General features: G+C 46.8%; 1 protein-coding gene and 1 pseudogene across 1 annotated transcript; both read right to left on the bottom strand.

The window, feature by feature from the left end:
• Positions 1-364: 364 nt before the first annotated feature.
• Positions 365-8,221, bottom strand: LOC127187119 (disks large homolog 5-like). Its single transcript, XM_051143344.1, has 6 exons — positions 8,215-8,221; positions 5,984-6,146; positions 4,669-4,800; positions 3,831-4,002; positions 1,293-1,408; positions 365-446 (listed from the first exon to the last, which is right to left on the bottom strand). Exons 1-6 carry the CDS (start codon positions 8,219-8,221, stop codon positions 365-367), a joined length of 672 nt encoding a protein of 223 aa, XP_050999301.1.
• Positions 8,222-9,136: 915 nt separating this feature from the next.
• Positions 9,137-19,710, bottom strand: LOC127187120 (uncharacterized; annotated as a pseudogene).
• Between the last annotated feature and the right edge of the window lie 301 nt (positions 19,711-20,011).

Here is a 20,011-nt window from a genome sequence, read left to right on the forward strand (position 1 = left end):
TTCAGGAGACAACCGACACTTGGATCAGACTGAGGCTTTATCACCTGGAGGTCAGTTGGTATTTGCCTCATTGGTGAGTTCACAGTTCAAAGGGGGTGTCTTTTTCTGAGGAGGCTTTGGTCCTAGTGCAGAGAATGTTGCATTCAAGATGTCTGTGGCTTTCTTTGGCCTCCTCAGTTCTCTGAAGGATGCTGTCAGAGGAGGAAAGGCAATCAGACCCGGAAGTGCCCTACCCGGGCTACAGGGTAGACAAAAATCAGGGTCTGTTTCCACATAGAAGACAGAAGTCAAGGAAGAACACCCACCCAGGCTTGCCATAGGTGCTGAGGATGGGATGGGATGGTGGCTCACTTGCCTGGCACACTCAGTGTTCCTGCAGCAGCAGCTGCAGGGAGCTCTCGTCCTGGGCTGAGGCCTCTTCTGGCCCATACTGACGTATTTCAGAGCTAGGAGAGGAAGGAACACAGGTCTAGTGAGAGCCTGCTATGTCAGCTGTTGAGCCCACACCAGAGACCACCTAAGCCTGGATTTTTTTTCTCATTAAAAAAAAAAAAAACAGCTGAAAGATGAACTGAAAACTACACTCTGTGCTGGACTATAAAAAAATGAATAACACATTATTCCAATAGCTCAATTGCATTAGTTTGAAAAAATATGTAACAGTATTTTCAATGTCTGTGTCACAGTTCAGGAGAGATGTGACCGACCTAATAATCTATATGGAGGTTCTTTAGGGAGACTGCCCAGCACTGCAATGAAGGCTTTGATGATCCCTACAGTGCAAAAAACCTGCCTGGGCTCAACTTGTCAACCCTTAAACCGGCTTATAACCAGAGAAACAATCTCCCAGGAAATAGATGCACACTGCAGAGCTCCTGTCATCAGCAGGAGTGTGCTGCGTGCAAATCTGCCCAAGGGGAGGAACTCATCACTAATGTGATATGCACGAAGGAACTAAAATGCCAAGGGACTCACTGTCTTCCACAAGGGATGCTTCTCCTGTTCAGTTTGGGACTAGGAGGAGTTGTGGGGAGACTTAAGGAATAAAGTACTCAAATCATACCAGATAGCTCAGAAGGGAGGAAGGGTACACAATTCCCAGAAACACTAAGGATCAAATATTATTGCCTGGACAGAAGTTCTTGGTGACTGAACCAGCACAATACTCTGAGGCTTTCTTTCCCTTGCTGTGGCTGAGAACAATGCAGATGGCCAGAAACCCAAAAAAGGACAGAGATGCAGGTGCAGGGAACCCATGTGGCTCCGCCCCTTCTCACAGCCGGGGCTCCTACCTCATCTCAGAGACACCAAGTTGATGCTGCATCTTTTCTGCCAAGTCCTTTTGCTGGGTGACCAGTTCTTTTTGCTTCGTTGGGTCCTGTGGTCTTTTCTCCAATCCGTCCTGGTCCTGTTCATTAGAAGATTGTGTACTCATTGGAGTGATGCATGTACAGACACACACACACACACACACACACACACACACACACACACACACACACACACAGACACACACACCATGCTGTATTGCAGTAACAAAGTGATCACCCAGGTTACTATGGAGAAGAAAGTTAACTTTCCTTGGATGGGATAAGAATATACTGTGAATTTTTATAAAAGAATATACTTTGTAAACAAGGGCCAGCACACATGCACAAGCACACAGGTACATACAAATCGCCCCTCCGCACCACACACGGAAACATACATATATGTCACAGAGAGAACTGCTGTGTTGCAACACATTTTCTGCCATGAGAAGGTAGTGGAATCTATCTGCTGTATACAAGGCTCTTAGACTCAGCCAGGGTTTGCTGCCCTGGACTCTACCTATTTCCTTTCCAGAATTTTTTTCCATCCCAAGAGTCAAGATCCTATAGGGAACTTACAACCTCTGCACAGCTAAGCTGGACCACACAAGACCAAATTCCCAAGGAGGGCTCCAGGCAAAGCTGCCAGCTAGCTCAAACCTGACCCATCATTGTCTCCTCACTTAACCTACACTGGATTCTGCAATGAATAACTCAGTAGCACCAGAGGAAGACAGGGTCCCGTGGTCCTTACCTAGGAACTTTTCCTCAGATTACAGTCCATACAATATGATAACAGCACCCAGGTCAGACAGTAGGAGGCTAGTGAAGTCATCTGCAGTGCCTTTCTGACATGCGTCAGCAAACTGTCAGCACAGGCATGCCCTGAGGGGCAGTGTGTTGTGAGGCCAATGAGTGAAAACAGATTTCCAGGGGCTGCTCTGTCCAGTGAAAGGAAAGAAGTCTACTTTTTCATTTTTAAATGCATTTATTGTTTGATTTATCTTATTATAAAGCACGTTAATTAAAAATGATAAAAATGTATAAAAACAAAGACAAAGCCACCATGTCCCCCCTCTCTCTGAGCAATTGAACCTTGTAGCAATTAGATGAGACTAAACAGGACAGTAAGCTCCACCTGGGAGAAGTCAGGAGCTCAGAGAGTGCTGGCCGAACAGCTTAGCCAACAGAAGAAGCTTCAGGTTCAGTGAGACCCGAGCTCAAGGGAATAAGGGAGAACAGGACAACACCAGATGTCATCTGGCCTGCAAAGCACTCACCAAGGTACATAGCTGCACACACACACACACACACACACACACACACACACCAGATACACAAAGACCATACACACACCACACACAGACACACAGACACACACATACACACACACCAGACACACAAACACCACACACACATACATACACACACACCACAGACACACACACATACACAAACACTACACACAGACACAAACACACACACCAGACACACAAACACCACAGACACACACATACACAAACACCACACACAGACACAAACACACACACCACACAGACACACACACACACACATACACACACCAGATACACAAACACCACACCACACACACACACACACACACACCACAGAAGTCACAAGTGAGCAGAAAGCCATGAGGAGGACATCATGCTGGATGAAGAGTTGAATTTTAGACTATGCAAACCAGCTCTTTCAGGTGAGACCCACGACTCTGCTGTCCATCCCTTGAGGACTAAAATGCCTAAGCAAGAACACTGCTAGGCCGGGCGTGATGACACACGCCTTTAATCCCAGCACTCGGGAGACAGAAGCAGGCGGATCACTGTGAGTTCAAGGCCAGCCTGGTCTTGAAGCCTCAAATGTGGCACACCAAGTGCTAGCCTGTAGAAGCCTTTCTCACATCCCTGGTCATCAGTCAGCCCCAGAGTGACCCCTCCAGCAGTGCTCACATAAACCATGTTGACAAGCTGCTACTCAGGCTTCTGTCAGTGTGAACCAAGAACTGGACAGTGTCGAGAGACCACCTAGGGCTGCAGGGAACAAAAGGGAGAAAGGCCACACGCCTCCCCCAAATGATGACAGTGATAAACACTCATCTGGCATTTGCACTGGCCTCTAATTCTTGCAAGTTGCTTCCTACATGGGCCTCACATGACCCCTGCAAAACAATGCTCTACAGACCCCTGCTGTCACCAAAGAAAGCTCTGTGCTATTCCCTAAGTGGTTCTACACATAGCACCTCTGTTATCATAATGGAATAGAGATGTTTGATGTGTTGGTGATCAACCCCTCTGCCTCAGTGGACTGCAATTTTTAGCAGAGCAGGAAGGTTGCTTGTCAATCATCCAGTTTCTCAGAGGCTAACTCCCCAGAAAGACTCGAAATGAACCCGTGCGGGAGGTATATGTCAAGGGCTGGCGGGTGGGTGGATGGTTACATGGGTGTATCTGTGATTATGGCCGGACAGGTGGGCTGCCTGTCACTGCTGACTCAACCTACCTGCTGCTGCTTTGCCCAGGGGCCGCAGATCTTCTCATGGGCCTCCTCACAGAGCCTCTTTGTCTCCTCCCAGGACTTTTGCAGCAGAACCTGCTCCCTCTGAAGTTTTCTGTTCTCTCTCCTCAAAGATTTTACAGCATGCTTCAGCTTGGTCCACTCAATCAGGAGCCGACTGTGGAGGAAGCTGAACCGCAGCCAAGATATGGTGAGCCCCAGCCAGTGTGTGTCAGCCTCCCCACCTCCAAGAACCATCTCCCTTGCAAGGTCCCTGGTCCCCAGAGAGCCCCAGACTGTGAACCACAGTAGCACTACCGGCATTACCTAGAGGTATGCTAAATCCAGACAATTGCCAAATTGCAGAAAGAGTCAAAGTACTTCTGAAAACCTTGACACCAGAAGAGATTCACGAACCTCCCAGAACAGGAAGTAACCCCACCTGCTCTTATCAGTCCGTGGTATGGGGAAAACGTCAGCAGACAGAAGACAAACCCTCTCTGAGAAGGACAGGAGGCCCGTCAGAATGCAATCTATCTATGGCTCCCATGGAAACCAGCTCTGTAAATCCCCAGCCCAGTCCCTGGGCTGCCTGACTGTCCCCTCCTTGAACAATTCTTTTTCTAAGGGATCCTGAGGCTGACAGGACAGTGTTGGGAGAGGCTCATAGTCTCTTCACACTGAGCAGAACTGAGACCAAGGGGTACAAGTCTGAGAGCCACAAGGCAGGCTGCTAGCTAAGAGGCGGACAGGCTAGAGCCAGAGCCCTCACTGTGGTTAAAAGACAAAGACGGGAAGAGCAGTCCCTGCAAGTGCTGTGACCCCAGACAAGCCAGTCACTCACCAGCAGGATTCGGTCTCCTGCGCCAGCTCCTTATACTTGTCCCAGGCCTCTCTTAACTCCTTCGGTAATTTCTGCAGGGCCAGCATCACTTTCTGATGTTCCATATTCAGTATTGCCAGTTCAAAATTCAGCCTGCAGTAGGACATGTCCCCGAGAGCAAAGAACCCCATGAACACAGGCCTCCAGGATCCCATCAATTTAGGATGACTCCTAGACCAGGCAGCCAAGGAGATGCCACTTCCTGACTCCTAGATACGGGACCTCCTGGTGTTTACTAAACTTACTAGTCCCAGGCCCAAGTCAGCAGAGGCAGGGGACCAAGAGGCAGGGAGCTGGGCTGCATAGCTTCTCCACGGCACATGCAGGAAGAGACTAGCTTTCTAGGAAGTTCCCTAGAGTCTGTGCCATAGGCCTGGGCCTACTACAAACCTGTGATGACAATTCTTCTCTTTACAGAGGAGGGATTCTCCAGCCTGGGTTCCTATTGCTGTACAGATGCCCAGAGTACATAAGCAATATTTCCAGGAATGAGGTTTATAAACTCACTAGTAGATTCCAGTGTACCATCTAGGTGTGCACAGTGGCCAAGAGCTGTGCTGCTAAAAGTGAGGCTCCTTGGCCTCAGCATTGACAACACCTCCAATCTGTGAGACAGGAAAATTCTCAACCTTCACCCACCCTCAACAATCCCAGAATCTGGAGAGAATTCAGAAAGTGTCCATCATGTGCCTCCTCGCTCCCAGGTACACATGTGCCCATGCACATACAGAGAGAGAGAGAGAGAGAGAGAGAGAGAGAGAGAGAGAGAGAGAAGAGAGAGAAAAGAGAGAAGAGAGAGGAGAGAGAATTAGGATTCTATGGAGTTGTCTTAAAGTCTAATGCGGAAGACCAGAGATGAGCAATGATGAGCTCCAGGCCGTTCAGTCACACATAGAGAAGAGGAACCACGTGGAAACAGACCCCAACAAGCGCACTCCAAACTCCAGGCACCTGCTGGTCAAGTGCAAAGATTCACCATAAACTCATGATGCCTAGCATCTCCCACAAGCCAACTTCTTTCAAGGCCCCTTAAACGCTACTACCCAAACCCCTGGACTGTAATCAGGCTACAGGCTCTGCTTTTCCTTTGGAGGAAGCAGGACAAGCTGTGTCTCTATTGACTCCTACCTAGGCGTCAAATTCTGCCTCTCACATGCACTCAGAAACTTGCTTGAGCATGAGGACACCCTGGTGGTGCAGCCCCCTGTGATGTGAGGGAAGCTGGGGTTGGCACAGAGGGGTCAAGACACTCGAGAGAACTGGGCACAATGACTACCTGTTGTTCAAATCCTTGTCAGTGTAACGGGCCAGGATCCCACACAGCTCGTCTCTCTCACAAGTCATGCTGTGCATCTGTATGGTCAGTTTCTCCAACTTCTTCCTGTGCTGCTCCTGCTCGGTGATGGTGGAGGCTTGGGATGATGCCTTCCCAGTAGACCCTGTAGGGAGATGAACACAAGGGAACTTGCCTGGTTGATGGCACAAGGGCCAGGGAGACCATGCTGAGTCCCAAGGAAAAGCCTGAGGGGGAGGGAATGGTAGAGGCCCATGGTCACCAGATTAACAAAGCCATCCTCTCTGACAGCCCAGGAAAACCCAGAGCCAGCAGGATGGGGCGAGCTCTTTAGGAACCCAGAGGAACAGGGTAGGCCTCCTGCTTCCCAGAAGCTTCCAGCTTTTGAGTCCCCCACTGGAAGGCCCAACTCAGTGTCACCTCCTCCAGGAAGCTCCCCGTTCCCTGCCCAGGACTCACTGTGACTTTCCCAGGACCATTTATTTCTTTTTGTTCTGCACCAAGACCGAAGGCCAGATTCCTTTGGCCTCTCGTTGGTTCCTCCAAGCTCTCCATTCTCTTTCCCAAAAAACCTGCTCAGCCGAGACAGCATGTTGAAGGGTGAACCCTATAGACACTGAATGACTTCTCCACAGGCAGTTAGTTGGTGTCCCCACAATAGTGGTGACATCACAGAGGATTCCAGTGCTCTCCGGAATACAACGGATTCTCAGGGAAGGGACTGCTGATGATGTCATGCGGAACTGCCCTGGCCAACCTGCTAACTAGCTTTCCTCAAATTCATCAGAGGCCAAGGTGTCCATTAAAGGAGCCTGTCCTGTGACACAGGGAGAGCCTTCAGCACCCCTCCCTCCAAAGCTAGAGAGTCTCTCTGTTTCAGTAGAATATTTTATTCATTATTTCTTCCACGTGGATTTGAAGGCTCACTTTTAAAGTACTGCTCAGGAATGTCCCTTCCTCTTCTTAGGATTCATACTCAACAAAGAGAGAAATAAAGATGATGAGAAATCAGTTCAGGATAAAGGGGAGATGGCATGATGATTCCTTGACAAGACCAAGCATTTAGGGAAGATCCCCAGACTGTTACAGTTTGAGGTGAGGGGGTCAAAAACATGAGAAATCACATATTAGTGATGAAAATATCCCCCAGAGCCTCAACGGGGCTCACTCCAGCCATGAAGCTCTTAGTGAAGATGTGGTCATCTGTTCACAGGTCTGGTTGGATCAGCTGAGCCTAGGTCAACACAAGTGGGACCCAAGACATCAAAAGCACACACTTCCCAAAAACATATGATGACCCAAACCTGGAATCAAGAGGCTGAGGACAGAGTAATGGTAAGTAAGAAAGAGGTCAGCCTGAGCTATGGAGAGGTATCATGTGTTGAAACACACATGCGCACACACACACACACACACACACACACACACATGCACGCACGCATGCATGCACGCACGCACACACACACACACGCGCGCACACACACACACGCACGCACACGCACGCACGCGCACACGCGCACACACATGCACGCACACACACGCGCGCACACACACACATGCACACGCACACACGCACACACGCACACACGCACACACGCACACACGCACGCACACACACACACACCAAAAACAAAACAGCAGACAGCCATTCAGTAGAGCGTCTTGCAGATCACTGCTAAGATGCCTCAACCTGAGACAAAAGCCAAATTCCTTTGCCTAGAGCCACATGTGACAAGTGACATACTCTGAAATGGTGACACTGGCAGATTTGGATACAACATACGTTAGGCAAACACAAGGGCAGAGAAGGGGCATACAAGGGGAGAGACTCTTACATCATACAGCTTTATTAAAGCCCCAGCGCAGGTTTATATTATCCTGACAGTCCCTGTAAAGAGCAGCCAGCCCATGGTCAGCCTGGAATGCTTGTTTTCCAGATCTCTGTGAACGGTTTCTTCTGAACCATGTTCTTTGGACTCTAAGCTTGATGAGGGCTGTGGGGTGATCTGTGTCTATTCAGATGTTGAGATGCTAATCCAATAAGGTTGGACATCAACTCTATTTCTTCTTGGTTTTTCTTTTCTGTTATAAAAATGGCATAGCACTTTTTGTTTTGTTTTAATAATCAAAATAATTCCCCCAAGTTCTCAGTTCAGATGCTATAGTTGAGCATCAGAAAGGTTCCTGTTCAGGGTAAACAGGAGAACAGGTACCAGGCATCGCTAGAGGCTACTGGACCACTCATCCCAGAGAACCACAGGTAGCCAGCACAGAAGTTCCAAACCTAGAGTCCTTCTTTGCTCTGGTCACCTCCCCTCAGGGACTGATTTAGCCACTTGGCCACCAGTGTGTGGTTTCCTTGAGATGGGACTGGGGCAAGAGTGAGCAACTCCTGATCACAGTTTGTGAGCTGTGGGACAGGTACAGGCCCAAAAATGGCTCTGTAGTAAAAGGTGACAAAATCAAGGCTGGGCAAGGTTATAATTGGAATAAAGTCTCAGGGTAGTGGCTTCCAACTGCTCTACAGTGCCTCTGGGGTAGAGGAAGAGCCCTTAGAGGTGGGGAAACAGGGAGTCAGCACCCCTTCACATCTCTCCTGCAGCCACAGAATCTTCAAGTAGACACTAGCATCATCCCATAGTCAAGAAAACCTAGGACCAGAAACCAGGCCAACGAAATCCACAGCGTGGCCCTGAGTCCCCTAAGCCATTCTGCTCAGGTCAGGGAATACCGGGGGGGGGGGGGGGATAGGAGAGTGAGGCCAAGGCTGGCACTCCATCACACATGCCCACCACATACAGGCATACATGGATACACCAGTGGTGCCTGCATACATGCATGAGAGACTCAGAGATAGATGCAAAAGAGTGTTGGCAGTTCGAGGCACCAAAAGATGCTGATGGATCCCAACAGGCTTTAAATCCTTAGGGTGGCTGTGTAACCTTTCTCAGCACTTGTCCATCACAAAGCAGCCCATGTGAGGGCCACAGTAACAGCAAGAGGCCTGATAGCTGTGGAGGGGATAGTGGGATGACAACGAATTCATCTTCCCTTCTGATGGGATGTTCCTGGCCCTTGGCCTCAGACCCCCAAATGCCAAGCAGTTTCAGGGCAGTCTGGGAAAGCATCTTAGGCCTACAGAGCGAAGGTTCTCACTAGTGCAGTCCAATTGTAGCATAACAAATTCACCCAGAAGTCATCTACACACCTCAGGCTCACAGATGGGGCTTGGCATGTCACCCCTGTGGCAGAGTGTCAAGTCCAACGTGGCCTTGGGGGCCTGAAGGGATGCCCTAATATTGAAGGCCAGGCATGAAGAGTTGACACCAGATTCAGCAGGGACTGCCCCCTAGGCTGACAAAGGGGTTTCAGAAGATACTGGGAGGCCAGGCTTGGTTGCCCTAGAGGTGATGGGTATTCAAATAGAGGAAGTTATGGTTAGGGAATGCTAAGCTGGGCTGGACCCAGAAGTGACTACATGGCCTTCTTTGGTCCCATAAGGGGCAGTTTTTGGTAGGTGGAATTGCTCTGGGCTAAGATAAGGGCACTTCTGTTGTTGCGACTCTTAAGAGCTCAGCAGGGCAAGCTTAGGAGGACTAGTTTGTGCTGGGCCTTCAACTAATCACTGAGGCTGCTTGGGGCCACCTGCTGGCATTGGGGGCATCTAGACTTGTCCAGGAGGAATCTATGGGGCTGGATCTGCTGACAGGCTATCAAGAGTGCTTGCTGGGGCATCAGCACTGGCCTGAAAGACAGCTGGTGGGACAACAGAATGTTCAAAGGGGCTGGCACTGGGGTAACAGAGACTATGGGCTGCACTGTCTGGAGGCAGCCCTTATAGGCCTGGTCATAGACACCCAGTGTGGTCCATGACCACAAAGGTCGGCAATAGTTCAAATGGTCATTTAGAGACCTGCAGAGGTGACACGAGGCCACCAGGGACCAAATTGGACAGTAGTGATGCCATGGTGCCTGGATGGACCACAGATGCTGCCTGGAGCTTGGAAGCATCAAGCGTGACCTGCAGGTCTGGGCCAGGTATAAGAGATGGGTCTAGCTGAGCTGATCTTGGGCAGGAAGCAGATTTAGGGGCCAATGGTGCTGACCAGGACCCAGAAGTGGGTGCTGGGACCGGCAGGGCTGTCTCAAGCCTACAAGTGAATGGTGGGGCCATGCACACTGATTCAGGGGTGGCCACTGGGGCTGGCAGGACTGCTCCGGGGATGGGAGGGGCCCGGGAACTGGATGGACTGGCTGATAATATTACAGCTGCTGGTATTGGGCCAGGCCATTCTGGGACCACGAGGTGCTGGCAGGGAGAGGCCCCTCTTCTGGGGAGCATACCTGATTTCAAGGCTGCAATGGGAGCGTCCTAGTCCCTTCATCACAAATAGGCTCAGGATCCTGCCCTGGGCTGCCCACCTCCACAGCCTTCCTGTTCTGACTCAGCTCAGTAGATGGGCAGTTTTCTGACTCTTGGGGCTGCTTTACCATGTGTTGATCCCATTTCTCCTCCTGCTCCTGTGGCTTCAGAGCCATATCCTTCTCCAGGGCCCCCAGGGTACAGAAGACTATCTGTAGGGAAGTCTTCAATAACTTCCCCCTCCTCAGAACTTCACTGGTGCTGGCTTCACTGTGGGGTGCACTCAGCGCAGTCATGTAGGGTGCTGGTGCGGCAGGACATTGAGTCCAGCACTCTCCTGGGCTCCAGCTGCTCACCTGACCACGGGCTCTGTGCGTGGGCATCCAGAGCAGCTCACCAATGCCAGCCACAATCTTGCTGTGCTCGCAAACATCTGTCTGCTCAGGTGGACCTTGGCCTCTGGGGCTGCAGTGGTGACCTTGGTGTGCCGCACTGTCTGCTATGCCGAGCTCCTGGGCTGTGAGGGCACCACAAAGTCTCTAGGCTGGGACGTGCATGTCAGGCACTGGCTCTCAGCAGTGGATTCCTTGCAAGCTGGGACCCTGGATCTGGGCCAGTCGTATCGGTGGGCACCCTAGACCAAGCACCCAGGACAAAGCTGGTGGAGACCAGATGCTGGGAGCAGCAGATTTCAGAGTTTCTGAGCACCAGGATGTTAAGGCAGACACAGTACTGGCAGAGGACAGAGTGGGTAACAACTGACTCAACTCTGTTGCTAAATACAGTCTTGTAGAGACCAGCAAGTTGAGGCCTTCCTGAAGTTTAAGAGCTTCACACGTGCCTAAATAGGTATGAAAAGTGTCTTTCTGAACACAGAGAGAGGGATAGGGGAGAGGAAGGGAGTGGGGGGAATTAGAGAATATGCCTTGTGCAGATGAAGCCAGATGAATCTAGGAGGCAAAGTATGAAAGACTGCCTGCAGCTTCCAGCAACTAGGAGGTCTGGAGCTGTTGTGTCCTTGGGACTTCAGACAGCTTGGCCCTTCTAATAAATAAGTGTGAGACATCACCTTTCCATGACCAAAGCCCCAGCCTGAGAGATATAATTACTGCAGCCCAGGCAAACTCACACTGGATACCCACATGTATCTGCCTGCCTCTGTCACACTGAACTCCAACAGCAGAGATGCTCAGTCTTCTTCCCTGACATCCAGCTGACAAGGGACAGCACCTGCCTTCCTCAGTGCTTCATCTCAGCCCACCCTTGGCACATGGAGGGTGTCCAGGAAGGGAACTGGCAGGTGGAGACTTTGCCTTGCTGGTCCACGAAGGTCTGGCTTGAGACTCCCCTTCTGTGGACGTCAAGTCTCCTATGTCTCTACAGGGAGGGGATGTCTCAGTGGTCAGCTGGCGTCTTCTCAGTCCATCCACACACTTCAGGTGACCCAGCCTGTAGCCTCCTCAAGCTTTTCCATGGCTTCACAGGATGCCTCTTGACTTCAGAACCTTCAAGTCTGTTCTCTGAAGCCAGGAGAAAAATGGCACAGAGATGATGCAGACATTTCCTTCATGTCCTTGCTCTCAAGTGCACTCACTTACCATAGTCTATGCAATTTTTTGTAGAAGACCACCTTGTGGGAAGAGCATTTGGGCTCTGCCCAATCCCTAGCCCACAGCTTTTTAACGTGGGCTGCCACAGGAGTTTAGCAGCATGGTGTTTCTAAACATGTATGAAACCGTCCTCATAAGCACAGTCTCTCTCTCTCTCTCTCTCTCTCTCTCTCTCTCTCTCTCTCTCTCTCTCTCTCTCTCTCTCTCACACACACACACACACACACACACACACACAGACACACACACACACATACACACACACACACACACACCCCTCTCTCTCACTCTGTGTGTGTGTGTGTTTCACAAACACATACATATGCACACACACGCACATACACGTACACATGCATGTGTGGCGGGTGAGATGAGGATACGCAAGATGAGGAAAGGATAGGACTGTGGATCTAGAGGCTAAGGTGAGAAAGATCTCAGAACCAAGCAAGGAGTGTGGGAAACAATTGTGTCCTTGTGCTTCCAAACAGCTGTCTGTGTGAACAATGAATGGTGAGACAAATCAGAGACATAGCTGCTTTGCATCTTTTGACTGGTGTCAGGGTTTTCAACTAGAAAAATGTTCTTTTGACAAAAGGCACAGCACCTTTATTTTTTTTATTTATATTTTATTTTGTTTTTGAGTATCTGGATGTCTGTGTCTCTTTATCAGAGAATGACGGTCCCTTCAGTTAATATAAGATGTATCAGCCCAACAGGAAAGTAGGGACAATCAGATATGACATATAACAGCTGTGTTATTTGTCTCTTTCTCTAGGTCAGTGGAATGGGTGGTGGCCCAACAGTAAGGTAGTTTTCCCCTTAGATTGTGATTCTTTATATCCGTCAGTTGGACTAGGGGATTCTTTTTTATTGTTTCATTTATTTTTAATTTATTCATTTTACATCCCGACTGTAACCCCCCTCCCTCATCTCCTCCTGGTCTCACCCTCCCTCACTCTTCCCCCTCTTCCTCCCCTAGTCCTCAGAAAAGGGGAGCCCCCCTCCCCTACCAACTGACCCCAGCCTATCAAGTCTCATCTAGACTGCCTGAATCCTCTTCTTTCTGTGGCCTGGCAAGGCTGCCCCAGCATTGGGAAGTGGTCAATGAGTTTGCAACAGAGCCAATGTCAGTGGAGCCCCTGCTCCTCACACTGTGAGCCCCACATGGAGACCGTGCTGCCTATGGACTACATCTGAGCAGGAGGTCTATAGCCTCTCCATACATGGTCCTTGAGTTCGAGGCCAGTCTGGTCTATAAAGCAAGTACAGGACAGCCAAGACTACACAGAGAAACCCTGTCTCGAAAAACAAATAATTAATTAATTTTGTCTTTCTGTGGTATCTCAAAGATCTTGCTTGCTCCATTTTTATGCTGCTTTTGTCATTGACTTTGACTGAGTGATCCAACTGCTCTGCTTTGTCTTCAAGCCCTTAAATCCCATCCTCCATGTGACCCACTCAATGCATGAGGCTCTTCACAGAACTTCCTAATTTGCTCTTTCATTTTCCTCATCATTTTTTTCTATTTTTTTTATTAATTTATTCTTGTTACATCTCAATGTTTATCCCATCCCTTGTATCCTCCCATTCCTCTCTCCCCCCGCCCATTTTCCCATTATTCCCCTCCCCTATGACTGTTCCTGAGGGGGATTACCTCCCTCTGTATATTCTCATAGGGTATCAAGTCTCTTCTTGGCGACTTGCTGTCCTTCCTCTAAGTGCCACCAGGTCTCCCCCTCCAGGGGTCATGGTCAAATGTGAGGCACCAGAGTACGTGAGAAAGTCATATCACACTCTCCACTCAGCTATGGAGAATATTCTCACCATTGGCTAGATCTGGGAAGGGGTTTAAAGTTTACCTCCTGCCCAGCACTCGGGAGGCAGAAGCAGGCAGATCCCTGTGAGTTCGAAGCCAGCCTGGTCTACAAAGTGAGTCCAGGACAGCCAAGGCTACACAGAGAAACCCTGTCTCAAGAAACCAAAAAAAAAAAAAAAAAAAAAAAAAAAAGTTTACCTCCTGTATTGTCCTTGGCTGGTGCCTTAGTTTGAGCGGGACCCCTGGGCCCAAATCTGCCTATCATATTGTTCTACTTGTAGGTTTCTAGGACCCTCTGTATCCTTTTATTTTGCTATTCTCCCATGCGTCTCTCATTTAGAGTCCCAATAGGATGCCCTCCCCTCTGTCCCAATTTCCTGGTAAGTGAAGGCTTTCATGGGACATGCCCCTTGGGCTAGTATGCAGATATAAGTGAGTATATACCATTTGATTCTTTCTGCTTCTGGGTTAACTCACTCATTATGATCATTTCTAGCTCAATCCATTTATCCACAAATTTCGGGAATTCCTTGTTTTTAATAGCTGAGTAGTATTCCATAGTGTATATGTACCACAGTTTCTTTATCCACTCTTCTACTGAGGGACACTTAGGCTGTTTCCATGTTCTGGCTATTATGAATAAGGCTGCTATGAACATGGTTGAGCAAATTTTCTTGTTGTGTGCTGGAGCATCTTCTGGGTATATTCTAAGGAGTGGAATAGCTGGGTCTTGAGGAAGCCCTATTCCCATTTTTCTGAGATAGCACCAAATAGATTTCTGTAAGGCAGGAGACACTGTCAAGAGAACAAAGCGACAGCCTACAGACTGGGAAAAAATCTTCACCAACCCTACATCTGACAAAGGTCTAATATCCAAAATATATAAAGAACTCAAGAAATTAAACACCACCAAACCGAATAACCCAATTGAGAAATGGGGCTTGGTACTAAACAGAGAATTCTCAACAGAGGGGTATCAAATGGCTGAGAAACACTTAAAGAAATGCTCAACCTCCTTAGTCATCAGGGAAATGCAAATCAAAACAACTCTGAGATTCCATCTTACACCCATCAGAATGGCTAAGATCAAAAATTCAAGTGACACCGCATGCTGGCGAGGATATGGGGAGAGAGGAACACTCCTTCATTGCTGGTGGGAATGCAAACTAGTACAGCCACTTTCCTCATCATTTAAGTTTGGGTTTTCTTCCATATTTTTCTCTCTTTCTTGATATCTATTTTTATATCCTGAGCCAACTTTCTTACTTCAACCAGATTTCCGTGTTCTCTTAGAATACAATCATACCATGTTTGAGTTGTTTGGACATATTTATAATTGTTCTTTTGAATGTGGGTCTGGTGTTTTCTGGGTCATGTCATTATGGCCTATCACTATGGGATTGGTCATTTCTGGAGGACACATGCTGTCTTGGCTTTTCATGGGACTTGCCCATATGGGGTTAAATCACTGGTTAAGAGTTTTGGTGTTGTTTAGGAGTTAAGATGTTTTTAGGTCTAGATCGATATTTTACGTTGATAATGATGAGATATGATAGATACATTCAGAATTTTAGACTCAGCAAGATAGGAAAGTTTGTTTTCTTCAAGGCTGCCAAATACAAATAGCCAAAACACTATGAATGTAACATATATATAATTCCTGATTGTTTTGTGGTTCTTCTTGCTGTAGGTAGTTTATTGTGCATATATTAATATAAGTGTATATATATATAGTTATTTAATAAAAATAGTAAAAAAAGAGTTTTAGTGTTGTTTTTTAACTCAGGCTTTTAATAAAGGCGTTTACCGTGTGCAAGAAAGACGAGGTGCAGTAGGTCAGGATGCTGTTTTCCTCTTTTAGACTGTCACTCAGGGCACCCACCTCTAACTCCAGACCTCCATTTCAAGCTCAGTACTGGCTAAAACTATAGGTGTGCCCTACCTATATTTTTAGAAGCAGTTAAAGAAAGATAACCGGATATAGAGAAATAAGAAAAAGAAAGGCCTTGGGTACCATCTAAACAAAGGTAGCTGAACAGAGGTAGCTGAACAGAGGACCACGACTGGGCAGAGACTGAGTGTGGGCACAGACTCTTTGCTGACACCCTGGCCTCATAGGATGACCTAGGGTAGGGGACCTAGATTACAGACCAACATCTCAGTGAAACAAAGTTGGGCCAATAGAAAGCCTGCTCCCTTCCCCCAGTGGCAAACTAGAGCTGAGCTGGAATATGGGCATTCTGCCAAATCTCAAACGGTGAGCAAGAATATGGGTGGACTCCCTTCCTCAGGGGCCACATACTTGTTATTTTGAGATGCCACATATGAGAGAACCCATGTGACATAGGATCCTTTCATTTCCATCCCATCCCCAGTCCCAGAGACTTTCCTTGGGCCTCACATCTTCTCTTCAACCATTTCCTGAAACTGCTGCTCCTCCAAGCTGACTGAACACCATCAAGTTCACACGAAGTACACCACTCTCCCTCCATTCCAAGCGAGGGTTTGAACCCACTTATGCATATATAAACATTGATATCTGTCTCAGCTTAACAAGGGCATGCTTGCCCATGACATTGTTGTGAAAAAAATATAAAAGAATGGACAGAAAGTTTGGGATTCCTGTTGTCTTATGATAAAATCTGGGGTCAAATTCCTAGGCAGATACTACCCACCGAGACCCCGGAGTGAGAGCTGTTTCCTTCTCAGACGTGATTATCTTACAAACCTCAGAAATTATAATCATGTTTGCTCAGCTGTTCCCACTGTGTGCACCAGCACACTACTGCCAGCCAGGCTATGTTAAGCAAGGCAAGGTAAATAGGTCTCTTAGTTCATCTCAGACTTCACAAAGCTTTTTGTTTTAAAAGTTATTTTTTAAAAAAAGGCTTTGATAACTATTGAGATGTAACAAGAATAAATTAATAAAAAAAATTTTTAAAAAGGTTTTGTTTAAAAAAATTTAAAGAGTTATTGCTATATTTATCCTCTTAAAATGCAAGCATATGATGCAGCGTTGCCAACGATAAGTACACTGTTGTGTAGTGTTAAAGTGTCCACAGATCTCTAGAACGTTTCCAACTCTCATGACTTTAACTCTACATGTATAGTAATTTTTTTTTGTCTCCCAATCCTCCTCTCTGCCTTCTGCTGTAGATGTTTCCTAAAACTGGAATTATCCTAGATATATTTTTCTATAACTGGCTTCTTTTACTTAGTATAATGACCTCCAAGGGTCAGCCATGGCATGTAGCATGTCAAGACATCCTTCTTCTACAGTGAGTAGAAGTCCTGTGTGTGTGCAGCATGTAATATGTCTTCTGTCCTCATTCACCCACTGGTGGACCCTTAGGTTGTCTGCACCTCTTGGTTATTGTGCTTACTGTTGAGATGAGCAAGAACACAAACATCCCCGTGGGATGCTGGGTAGAAGTGGAGACGATGGGTCAGCAGCAGCTCTCTTTTTTAAGTATTAGAACCTTAATACTGCAGTGGCCGTGCACACCAGCTCTACTTTCTCCAGGTTGTTTGTTTGGTTTGGTTTGGTTTTTGTTAACACATATTAGTTTCTGGGTTTGTTGTTGATGATGCTGTTGGTCTTACGGCAACCATGTTAACAAATGTGAGGTCACAGACCTTCATTTGCATTTCTCTGATTATTAGTTTATTGAGTATCTTTTCATGGTCCTGTCATTCACTGTTTACCTTCTTCAAAGACATACTGTTTCAGGTTTTATAACCCTTTTAAAGGCTACTTGTTTTCCATCTATTGTAAAATCTCTCTATATATCTTGGATACTAATCTTGTCCATGGATGTATGCAGAAAAATGCAAATAGATCTATACTTATCACAAAACTCAACTCCAGGTGGATCAAAGACCTCAGCATAAAACCAGATACACTGAATCTGATAAAAGAGAAAGTGGGAAATAGCCTTGAACTCATTAGCACAGGAAAAGACGTTCTGAACAGAACTCTGTTAGCACAGGCACTAAGATCAACAATTAGTAAGTCAGACTTCATGAAACTTAAAAGTTTCTGCATGGCAAAGGGCACCATCATTCGAACAATCTGTCAGCCTACAGAATGGGAAAGGTTTTTTTTAATTTAATTTTATTTTTTACATAAACATTTATATTATTACACATATATACAATAAACTACCTATAGCAAGAAGAACCATGACACAAACAGGAATTATATAAATGTTACGTTGTTAGTGTTTTGGCTATTTGTATTTGACAGCCTTGGGAAAGGCTTTTACCAACTACACATCTAGTAAAGGGCTATATCTAAAATATATAAGGATCTCAAACCACTAGACATTAAGAAAGCAAACAACCCAATTAAAAATGGGGTACAAAAGCCGGATGTGGTGATGCAATCCTTTAATCCCAGCACTTAGGAGGCAGAGGCAGATGGATCGCTGTGAGTTCAAGGCCAACCTGGTCTACAAAGTGAGTCTAGGACAGCCAAGACTACACAAAGAAACCCTGTCTCAAAAAGCCAAAAAAAAAAAGGGGGAGGATACAAATCTAAACAGAAAATGTTCAATAAAGAAAACTCAAATGACTGAAAAACTCTTGAGGAAACGTTCAACATGCTTAGTCTTCAGAAAGTGCTACTGCTCTGAGATTTTGTCTTACACCAGTGAGAATAGCCAAGATCAATACAAATAAATAACAGCTCATACTGGTAAAGATGCAGAGTAAGGAGAACACTCAACTGATGGGAGTGCAAACTTGGGGGGAAAAAAACAGCCACTATGGAAATCAGTGTGGTGGTTTCTCAGGAAGCTGAGAATAATCTACCCCAGCATCTAGCTATACCACTCCTTGGGAATATACTCAAAAGGATACTGCATCCTACTACAGAAACACGTGCTCAACCTTGTTCATTGCTGCTTGATTCATAATAACCATAATCTGGAAACAACGTAGGTGTCCCCCAACAGAAGAATGAATAAAGAAAATGTGGTACATTTACACAATGGAATATTACTCAGCTGTTAAAAAGGGAAATCACAGGGGCTGGAGAGATGGCTCAGTGGTTAAGAGCACTGTCTGCTCTTCCAGAGGTCCTGAGTTCAATTCCCAGCAACCACATGGTGGCTCACAACCATCTATGATGTGATTGATGCCCTCTTCTGGCCTGCAGGTGTACATGCAGACAGAGCATTGTACACATAATAAATAAATAAATCTTTTTTTTTTTTAAGTGAAATCATGAAATTCACAAGTAAACAGATGGAACTTGAAAAAAAAAAAAACCTTGAGTGAGGTAACCCAGACCCAGAAAGGCTATTACATAGAGAAACTCTGTCTTGGGGTGGGGGGGAGAAAAGAAAAGAAAAAAAGAAAGAAAGAAAAGGAAGCAAGCTACAATCTGTGTAACCAGAGGTTAGGTATAGAGTAAGGAAATGGGGGGGGGGCGGTTACTTATCTCCCTAGGAAGGGGAAATAGAATAGCTACTAATGTGTGGGTATTGGAGGTGACAGGAACAAGAGAATCAAATAGATATAGGGAGGGAAGAAGAGGTGAAGAAGGAAATACATATGGGAAAGGACAGCTAACACTAATGGCCATTTGAGATGTCATTGGAGGAATTTAATACAGTAAAAGTTTCCTAAATAGATAAGATATATGAAGGCAATCTAAATGAAATGGGACTGCCAAATCACAGGGGAGACAATGCCCCAACTAGACATCACTTGTCAGCAAATGAAGCTTCCAGTGCCTATAATGGGCTACATCTAGTCAAGTTGTTGGCCAAAGTTGCCTATGGGAACACTCACTCAAACAACCCAGACTATAGATTTCTCTCCATAAGCTGATGGCAAGGCCCTATTGCTGAAGACAACACCTACACAGCTCACTGGACACAGAGAAGTTGAGCTGGTGTCGCTGTAAAGCCTTCATCCCTTACAGACTAATGTTCATGGCACTGGAAGGGACTCTGAATGTTTCCAAAGGAGAAAGGTAAACATCAACCCAGCTACAAACCTTTAGATCTACAATTATGACCTACCTGCAAGACGTGCTAGTGCAATAGCGTCACAAAGCTTGTGGGAGTAACCAATCAATATCTGATTTGATTGAGGGACCACTCCAGGAGATGGAGCCCACCCCTCACACTGCCTGCATGGCCAAAAACCTGAGACAAGCTTGGCCAGAGACTTTAGAAGCTATCTCCAACTGATGACCACTTACAAATGAAAAA

The sequence above is a fragment of the Acomys russatus genome, chromosome 3, assembly GCF_903995435.1.
Source record: "Acomys russatus chromosome 3, mAcoRus1.1, whole genome shotgun sequence".
NCBI lineage: Eukaryota > Metazoa > Chordata > Mammalia > Rodentia > Muridae > Acomys > Acomys russatus.